The sequence below is a fragment of the Daucus carota genome, chromosome 9 (assembly GCF_001625215.2).
Source record: "Daucus carota subsp. sativus chromosome 9, DH1 v3.0, whole genome shotgun sequence".
NCBI lineage: Eukaryota > Viridiplantae > Streptophyta > Magnoliopsida > Apiales > Apiaceae > Daucus > Daucus carota.
This window is the reverse complement of record NC_030389.2, coordinates 824,052-834,739: the sequence shown is the minus strand read 5'-3', so window position 1 is coordinate 834,739 and position 10,688 is coordinate 824,052. Positions and strand designations below refer to the sequence as shown.

Below are 10,688 nucleotides of genomic sequence, written 5' to 3'. Positions count from 1 at the left end.
GATTGAGAGATCAAAGAGAAAGTCATCTTCTCGTATGTTCTCGTGTGGAACCCTGTCTACATGGTACGTGTCTAGAACCACACTTGAGGTTTTTTTCTTGCCGACTAACTATAACATGATAAAAAAACATGGTGTATAATACCAAACACTAATATTCTTGAAGCTCTACATGATGCGAAATTATGGAATAGAATAAGTAATGATCACACTAGAGGCAAAACATTTTAATAACCTTTTAAAGATCAACAAAAAATAGGCCAAAATAATTGAACAAAGTTTTAAACTCTTAAGGATCCATAAAATGATCATATACATTGTAAAGGTGTTATTGTTATACATAATAAGCACAAATTAGTGTTGCTAAGGTTGAAATTAGAACAATGAATGAAACATTTGAGTCCCATCCCTCATGCGATTTAAAACTAGTAATGACATTAACTGTTAGGTGGCACATTCCTCCAAAATAATGAGTGAGATCATGGTATCATATATTAAGCTCGAAATTACAACATAGATGTAATCCATGAGCTTTAAGTCACATGACTGGTTCATCTAATTATATACACCCCTACATTCACGTAAGTTGTAGCATGATGGCTATTTGCAATGGTCTATTCTCTACTTGTTTGATTGCGTGAATTATGAATGGGTTTACTCATATTCTTCACTTTATGTATTATATTCATACAACCTAGTTGGTCGAAGTGTAAAATGTCTCATAAAAATTAATCAAAACTTGCAATCATGATAACTACACATATTTGCCCAAATTGTTTCTTAGAATTTTTCAGGCTCTGTAGAAAATCACAAGAAATTCATCTAACACTAGACCGACTAATCCACTCATGTTTATTAGAAATTCATTCTTCATGTTAATGGACTTAATTTTGAGGACTATGTTCATATAATATAGTTTATTTATGTTTATTAGTTTAGTATCTATATAGAAGTAGTTGTTTTCGGTGTATAGTTTTCGACATGATTTTGTATATATGATAAAAAAATCAGCAATTTCTCGCTCAATTTCTTAATGAAACTGGAAATAAATTATCACAGAGTTGAAATTTGAATTTCCATATCGAAGTGAAATTAATTTGTCGTACAAAAAGCATCCAATAATCTTTATCCTCCGTGTTATCAATATGACAGTGGTGACAATTTGGTGATATTGCTCACTTACAAACAAGATGGAAGGGTTTTGGTTAGCATTTTTAAGGATGAAATCGAGATTGAGGGGCCGTTTGGGTTAGTTTAAAAGAAGTTACTTATTGTTTAAATTGAAGAAGTGGATTATAAGTGATGAGTAGATGTGTACTTATAAGTTGTTAACGTGTTTGGATAATTTTAAATACAAGTAAGGGAATTGAGAGTTATGGGATAAAAAAAAACTAGACATTTCCACTTCTAGCTTCTATCTCAAAAGCCTAAAAACAGTTGATCAAACTTATTACCCAAATAAAAGGGTAGAAGTAGAAGCAACTTTTTAGTCTAAATAAGCTAGCTTCCAACTCCGCAAACACCAACTAAATATGCTAATTTAAGAGCAATAGCTCAAGTAATAATGCAATATCAAGGTAAGTATTTACATAGTTGAAGAAGACCATATACATAAATGAGTTGTCATGTATTGATAATTTACAAAAACTTTAGGTGAAACTGGCTACCAATTTATTTCATCTCTAGTTGTCTCCATTTTCTTAAGGGTTAAATATCAAGTAGATGGCTGACAGTGTCCGAAAAACTCAAGTAGGTCACTCATTGAAAATTTGTTTGAAATTGATCATCAATTTACTTAATTTGATCATTCCGTTAAATTTAAAATTACCCAAAAATGAGAAATGATAACGTAAGAGGACAAAGCTCGTTTTGGACTTCAAACTTGCTATTTGGCTCACAAAATTATAATAAAATTTGGCTTTGATTCTGAAAACTAAAAAGTTGGGGGGGGGGGCACAAAATTTATCATGATTCCATGACCCAAATAGCATGCTCAAGCTCAAAATGAGCTCCATCTTTTTATGTTAACATTTTTCAATTTTCGACTTTAGCAGAATGATCAAATTAAGTTAATCGGTGATTAGTTTGAGTCAAATTTGTAATAAGTGCCCTACTTGAATTTTGTGGATGCAACTAGTCATTTATTTAACCCTTTTTCTTAATGATTATGTTGTAAGTGAGACAAATATAATTGGCCAATTCATTGAATTTTTACTTAAGTTTAATATGATAATTGGCCAAAATTTTAAAAATTTAAAATTTTTATTTAACTTATGTGATTAGGTTATAATTGAAAATATTTGAAATGTTCAAAATCTCACGAAAATCAACAAAACTTTATTCATAATTATCACTATATACGATACTAATGTATAAATTTACCCAAGGCTTTGGAATATTGCATTTTATCACTTTCCAAATATCAATTTTATTATTAGAGATTAAAAAGAGCTTTAATAACAAATTTAACCATGTAGATAATATTGCTATAAAATATATGTCGAGGTCGTTTGTCTGGGTATAAAATAAGTGCTTATTGCTTATAATAAAAGAATGAAGTATAAGTTAGAAACAAGTTAAGACTTATAAATGATTAAAGTGTTTGGAAAAAAATGGAATTCATGAAATAAAAGAGTATTCTTAACTTTTTTTTAAGTACTTTCAGATTTTTTACAGAAATATTACGAATAAGTGCTTGTAACTTATGAACCAAGAAGGGGAAGAAGCCAAGATTTTAAACCGGCCTGGTCCAAACACCCTGGTCAAAAACTCAATTAACAGATCAACGTTTCTTTCTTGCCTTTATTTATGAACGGTCCAGATTAAAACATAAATTCCATATCCTACGCCACCTACACAGACAAAAAATACCAACACTCATCTAACAAAAGCACTCTCTTAAATTACCAACCATCCAAACAACCCCTAACCAAAACACGATGGACGACAAGCACAAACTCGCCGAAACCCTAGCTCCCGCCGTCGACACTCCGACGAAGCTCTCCGATCCACCGCCGGAACACACGCCGCCGTCTCGACGTCGCGGTGGCGCTCAGAAACGCAAGCATCAGAGCCTAAGTAACCTCTCTGGCCACCAAACGACGTCGTCGAAGCGGCAAGCTCGCGAGAAGCCTCCGGTGGCGCCGTTATACCAGATCCACAACGGTCCGTTGACGCGCGCACGGCTGCAGCCGTATTTCGAAGCTCCGGAGGTGAAGAGTGATGTCGATTTGGCGAATGCGAGGATTTTGGAGTCGAGAGCGAAGAAAGCGGAGGAGGAGCTGGCTGCGGCGAGAGAGGATTACGAGGCCTTGGAGGCGAAGATTGAGGCGGAGTGTAAGAAGTTAATGTCGAGGAATGTTGGTGATCATGTCGTGCCTGTGCACTGCGGTGAGTTGTAATGTTGTTTTAAGAAGAAATGTGGATTTAAGGAAGTCAATTTTTTGAATTTTGGGATGAATTGTTTTAGTTGTGGATTAATTGAATTAGTTGAGTTTATTTAGCTGAATTATTCTGAATTAAGTTTATTTGATGAGTTTTAGTTGATTATGTGAAAAGTGAATTTACTGAAATTTATTTGGTGAAATGGGATGAATTTCGTGAGTTTCATGAATTGGTTTTTATTGCAGATTAATTAAACTACTTTATTTCATGTTTTTGAATAATTTTTATGATTTCTTTTAGTTGGAGGTTGATTAGATGTTGTAGTGTTCTGTTGATTAGTTTTGTCAGTTCATCCGTTAACTTTAAGTCCTTCAATGTTTTGAATTTTTAGATAGATATGAAAGTGTGTATTTTGGATTAAGTAGAGTCGGAAAGGTGGCGTCGTTTTGAATAAATTATGATTGTAAGTCGTTAGCGAGGGTAAGTTTTTTAAAGCAAAATGTGGATTTCTGCATGGAACTTTTTCAGGTTTAAATTAATTGAATGTTTGATATTGAGTGTGTTGTTTTGTTGATTTTTGGAGTGTAGTTGCAAATTTGGGGAATGACTTGCTTGAATAATTATTATGGCGGTGTAAAAGTGTTTATTTCTGATTCCATGCGAACTGCTAATTCGAGTTTTTGAACTGGAGGTGTAAAAGATGCATTTTTTGTAACTAAATGTTAGGCTCTATGTAAGTAATTAAGTTTAAGATGAAGTTTATAAAGTTTGATTCTTTATTTAAGATATGTAGAGCATGTCTCTGTTTATTTTAGTGATTTATAAGGATTAGGAGATCTAAGATGTTGAATTTTTCAGTATTGTAACTGAAACTGATGTAACTTGAGAGATTAACATGTTTAGTCAAAAAAGTACAACAAATAAAAAATAATATAAAAGAGAAAGCAATTTGTAGTGAAGGCCAAATAAAAATTCCCAGTGTATCTCACACGGGCAAAAGTAGGGTCTGCTGAGCGCGTGATTTACATGGACCTTACCTCCCTGTGATGAATTCCAGATTTTGATGGAAGTCTTGAAAAGATTGGTAGGTACGAGAATCATGGAAATTATGCATTTCTTATAATAGATACAGGATAAAAATTTGATGGTAAATGTTGTTTGAACTTCTCTTGAAACTTATGCTATAAAATATCCATTGAATGCAGGCCTATAAGGTTCATATCGACCAACTAAGACTGTTCAAGTTGTTTATACAGTAATATTTGTCTCTAATTCTATAGAAGTATGTAGGTTGGTTTTCTTGGACAAAAATACATACATTGGAGGAGCGATCATTGCCTTCGTTCTTTAGTGGGAAATCAGAGAATCGGACTCCTGAATTGTACATGGAAATTCGTAATGGGATCATGAATAAATTTCATGCAAATCCTAATGCCAGAATTGAATTGAAAGATCTATCTGAAATCGTAGTTGGCGACTCAGATGCAAAGCAAGAGATTTTGGAGTTTCTTGACTATTGGGGTCTAATTAATTACCATCCATTTCCGGAGACCAATTCTTCCATTTTAAATATTGATGCTGAAGAAGCAGAGAAAACAGATTCTTTGCTTGAAAAACTTTACCAATTTGACAAGGAAGAATCATGTGCACTAGCCGTTTCTAAAAGTAATGTGGCAACACCAACTCTTGCATCTCGATTGTTTCCTGAGTCTTCTATTGCTGATGAGTTGATGACAGCTGAGGGTCCATCCGTTGAATATCATTGCAATTCTTGCTCAGCTGACTGCTCTCGCAAGCGCTATCATTGCCAGAAGCAGGTCTGTTGTTTCGTTAGAGTTAGTTTAGCAGATAATGTGTTCTTTATTGGTCAAATACATAATTATTTCTCATGCAAGCATGTCTTTTGTTTAAACACGAATATTTTGTGCCTTTACAGAGTATTGTCTTGTTAATGTGTTTTAGAATTGTTGTATTCTGTGCCAGTAAATACTTTTAAGTCGGAGGTTTGCTCGAAATAAATTGCAGTGTTACTATATATTTGACTTATTTGATAAGGTTAATAATTAAGGTCATGTACTTGCATCCGTATATTGTAAAAGCGGTGGCATTTGTTATATTTAAAAGGCATAACTTCTATCGCATTATACTGAATAAATGTTTTACTGTTATATAACCTTCCCCAGTAATTAGTACTTGAATGTTTGGTATGCTGATTTCATTTCTGTTAGGCAGGCAGACTATGACTTATGTACTGAATGCTTCACCAGTGGCAAGTTTGACTCCGATATGTCTCCTACTGATTTCATCTTAATGGAGCCTGGTGATGCTGCTGGTGCCAGTAGCGGAAAATGGACAGATCAAGAGACGCTTCTCCTCCTTGAAGCACTAGAACTCTACAAAGAAAACTGGAATGAAATTGCTGAGCATGTTGCTACTAAAACTAAAGCTCAGTGTATCTTGCACTTTGTGCAGATGCCAATCGAGGACCCTTTCATGGATTGTGATGATCAGCCTGACGTGAGCCTCAAAGACGATGTGGGCCCACTTTCAGCCACTGACGATATTCAGGATTCCAAAGATGTGAATGGAGCAGAAAATAAAGATAAAAACATTAGCAGTTCCCCCTCGTCCACTTCAATAGAAAAATCAAAGCCAGTCAGTGAAACACAAATTATTCAGGAACAAGGTGAAAACAGCATCTTAAGGGCACTTACAGAAGCATTTGACGTTGTTGACTCTTCTCATTCACCTAAAGATAAACTCTCATTTTCTGAAGCTGGTAATCCTGTCATGGCTTTGGTAAGTTGGGTGCTTATTGAGATCAAATTATAACCTTGATTGTTTTTTCTTGGTAAAAAAAACCTTCTCAGGGCTTAAAGTTTATGATTCCTACAACTGTGTTTGAAAACATGAATCTAAATTCCCTATCTTGAGCTTATATAGTTATATTGAATGTTATAAAATTGAACCAAATTGAATTTCTCTCAAAGATTTGAGTGTCATTTGAACTGTAACTATCATTTGAAATAAAATTTTAGTATCAAAAAAGGCCACAAGAGAAATTGAGTTGGTAAAGTCAAAGAAACATTCAAGAGTTTATGGTTCCATCAGAATTTTGTTAATGTTTCAAATGTTTTTCTTTTTCAGGCAGCATTTCTCGTAAGATTGGTGGAACCTAATGTTGTTACTGCTTCTACTCGTACTTCCCTGAAATCTGTATCTGGCACTGCCTCTGGTACGCAACTGGCTGCAAGGCACTGCTTTCTGTTGGAAGATCCGACGGATGAGGGTAAAAAAACAGCCGAACCACTACGGTATAGATCATATCATATTTTATTAGCAGGCTTATATATAGTAATCATTATCATTAATTGAACCTGAGTATGCACTCTGCAGGGCTGTCGCTGAAGCAGTTGGGCCAGAAGGTCAAAATAATATTAACCAGGTGAGCTTGAAAGAAGATGAAAAGTCAAATTTAGTCTCTGATAACAGTGATTTATCAAGTGTCCATGATAAAGATAAAAAGGAGAATTCTTTAAGAGATGCAGAAGAACAATTAGTTTCTCCAAATGGCGAATGTTTAAAGGATTCCCAAGCTTTGAAAGGACCAGATGTAGTAAATGAAACAGTCGAACCTGGCCCTGTAAAAAGGTCTGATATTGAGAAATTTCCCAGGAAAGCGGAAGCAAGTAATGCAGAAGAGTTAGGTGGCTTGAACTCCAAGGTTGAGCTTCCTCCTACTTCTCTTGAAAAGGCCAAAGATGCTACGTCTCTATCATTAGATGCTCCAAAAGGTGAGATGTTAAACTCTGAGTCTACGGAGGCTTTAAAGGATGAGAAGCTATCTCAGTCCCCCACTGAACAGAAAGATCAGGGGAATCTAGTAACATCAGACTCTATCATCGAAAATGGAGCTAAAGGTTTTTCTTTTAACCTTCTCACCAAGTCTATTTTAAACTTAAAAATCCAGTTGTAATAATTCAAGTAAGAAGTTGGTATAAAGGCAATTCGAGTTGTAGCAGTTGATTAAGCACTTTTTCATACAACATATTTATGACTCAAGTCACATTCTATTGAAGCATAGGAAATTAAGACCTGAAGATTTGTACTAAAAACAAGGCGGGAAGGATGATGCATTAAGAATTTGGTGTATAAGATAATTATCCTTATGCCGTTTAGTACACCTTCAATTTAGCTAAACTGATTGTTTTTGGTTTGTTTCACGCAGATGTAAGAGAAGCAGCAGACAGCAAAAATGAAAACAAAGACTCTGCCGATGCCAAAGGTGATCTCTGCACCAAGAAGGTAAGACAAGCTGCCATTACTGCAGTCTCGGCTGCAGCTGTGAAGGCAAAACTACTTGCTGATCAGGAGGAAGACCAAATTCGGCTGCTTGCTACCCTATTGGTTGAGAAGCAGGTGAATACTTGGTCATTACACTTTAGTCAGTTGTGCAGTGGTTATTTGCAGAAATTTTGTTATATCGGTTAATTTTTCGGTTAAATGCAGTTGCACAAGTTAGAAACTAAGTTGGCTTTCTTTACGGAGATGGATGGTTTGGTAATGAGGGTGAGGGAACTACTGGAAAGGTCAAAGCAGAGACTTTACCAGGAGCGGGCACAGATAATTGCTGTTCGTCTTGGTGTATCCAACTCATCTTCTAGGCCTATGTCTCAGTCTTTACCTGTCAATAGGGCTGCAATGCATTTTGCAAACTCAGCACTAAGACCTCCGGGGAACATGACCTTCCAACGACCACCGATTGCAAGACCAATGATGGCATCCAATCCTATGGCCGGAAATTCAGTTCAGTCCAATCAGGGCAACCATTCTTCATCTGGAATGAATTAATCTTGCCTTGATAACATGTGGATGCCATCTAGTATTGGCTAAAATATAGGTATTATGTTTTTAACATTTTGCTTGTCTGTTTTGGTGCAGTGTAGTATTTTAAGGCCAAGCACGCTCTTGTTACTTGTAATATGTGCTTTCAAGCCCGATCTATTTGCCTTCAAATTGCAGACTTCTTTAATCAATTAACTGGCGTTTAGCATTTACCCAAAAATTGCACTATGTAACATGTCATAAGTTTAGGAAAGTTGAACATGCCTTAGTGGCAGTTCCAGAATTTCCTTCAGAATTTGAAGTGAATGCTACTATTAAGTGCTCATCTTCAGACTTGTGCTGTTTACCAACTTCGAGTCATTCCGATTCTTCTCTCTATATGCCATCTACTTTGACCTGCGAATTGAAGGAAAAAGATAGTTGCTCAGCCTGCTTCTAATTAGGGAACACCACCACACTTTGACAAGGTTATAAAAAATGAAAATAGGTTTTGTTCCGGGAAAACTTAGTACTGTTTCACTTTTCCCCCTGTATAATTTGAATTTATTTCAATCAAATTTTAGTGTACACAGTTTTTGAACTTGAAGCTTAACGATAACAGTTTTCATGTTAAATAATACTCTCTTCGTCCCTTTCATTTCTTTACAGTTTTTTCACTTGTTGACACGTATTTTAAAACTCTTATAAAACATAGTTAGGTAACTTATTTTTGAGATTTCCTTATGTATAAAAATTTTAGCATCAAATTTTTATTCAAAAGGAAAAAAATCAAAAGATAAGTTATGAAACTATGTGTGCTACGAGTATTAGAATGCGTGTCAAATTTTCGGTCCCAAATAAACTATCTAGAGAGACAGAGGGACCCCCAAAATAAACTACAAAAGGCCCCAAGGTAAACTAGTACGAGGAGAGATTATATATAGAAAGAGAGAGTATATAGAGAGTATGTATCACATCACATGTTTGATAATTTTTAAAAATACAATAAAATCAAGTTTTAATAAATGGTTACATATAATTTCTCTAATCATTGTCTATAATTTATCGTAAAAGTCAAGGCTGGCCAATTTACTCATAGATCGGGCAAGAAATAAAAATGGTTAAGTACTAGGATTCAGAATTTATTTTTGAGATATAAATAGTCCTATCAAAATTACATATCTTACATATTCAATAAAATTTACATGATTAATTTGACGAACCCCTTGTGTAAATAGCTAATTAATTTTAAATCTCTTAATTTGAGGGCAAAAGAAGATATCTAATAAAAAGAGACAATATAAACTAAAATCTAACTCACAATTGGATCTAGTCTCTAACCACTAAACTCTTGTTAAACAATAACAAACAAAATATAAATAAAAGAGAAAGAGGAGAAAGAAAGAAATATTTCATTCGAATTGAATGATTGAAACTGAGGGAGGGAGCATTTTTTTCACGATAACTTATTTGATATTTGAGTAAACAATTAATAATATTCATAATATTTCATATTTTCCATGATTCCTTGTTTGATATTTGAGCAAATAATTAACATTATGCTTCTTAACTGTCTGATATGATTTGTTTGTATTTGGACTCAAGATAGTTCCAAACACATGTTTTATTGAATTTGCATGCGGATATAATCTATTTTATGCACTTAATTTGGATGAAATTGATTTTTCAAAGTTTGAATCAGAGAGTACATCAACCACTTTAGTAATAACCTATCATAACTAGCGTTCAAATACGATGTTGCACCCTAATTACAAATAAGTTGAGTACATAATTTAATTTTACGTTGTTTTTAAACACCATGATAATTAGTCACCATGATAATTAGTGTTCAACGCACTATGTTGAAACCTAATTATATACGTGTTGAATGCATAATTTATTTATTCATCATTTTTAAAAATGATGATGTTTTCTTTAATAATATTCAACATGAATACTTTATACAACGAAGGATTAACACGTAGGGAAATAAAAAAAATTGTTAGTTTTTAACTCGATTTTTTCTATTGCTACTAGATGAAAAAAAAATATTGTGAAGAAGTTTTTTTTTTAAGAAAAACTTACTAATTGACGAAATCCATCATAGCCTAGTAAACCCGAAATAAAAGCGTGGTAAACTCGGAATAAACCACTTTAATATGTCGTCTCCTATCAGTCATATATGATCTCATATTACCTATGAGATTTAAAGCCTCCATGTTTTAACTTAGTTGGTCAGTCCACACCCTATTTAGTCTATCCATGTTTGTCCCATCCCTCTAGCGATATGTTGTCAATCACATACAACTTTAATCACCTCCCGCTCACATTTTTAGAAATAGACCATACATTTAACACTCATCTAAAAACATCATTCAATGTCGTCACAAGCCCATCCCAATATACACATTTTATTATCTAATACCTAATACCTATATTCTTGACCCTTTTTTTGTGGCCAATACTCGAAATATATAATAATG

At 34.1% G+C, this 10,688-nt stretch overlaps 1 protein-coding gene across 1 annotated transcript; it reads left to right on the top strand.

The window, feature by feature from the left end:
• The first annotated feature begins 2,864 nt into the window (after positions 1 to 2,864).
• Positions 2,865 to 8,417, top strand: LOC108202611 (SWI/SNF complex subunit SWI3D). The gene is made up of 7 exons (XM_017371087.2): positions 2,865 to 3,387; positions 4,672 to 5,198; positions 5,614 to 6,180; positions 6,529 to 6,695; positions 6,778 to 7,301; positions 7,610 to 7,800; positions 7,891 to 8,417. Exons 1-7 carry the CDS (start codon positions 2,937 to 2,939, stop codon positions 8,230 to 8,232), a joined length of 2,769 nt encoding a protein of 922 aa, XP_017226576.1. The 5' UTR covers positions 2,865 to 2,936; the 3' UTR covers positions 8,233 to 8,417.
• Positions 8,418 to 10,688: the final 2,271 nt, after the last annotated feature.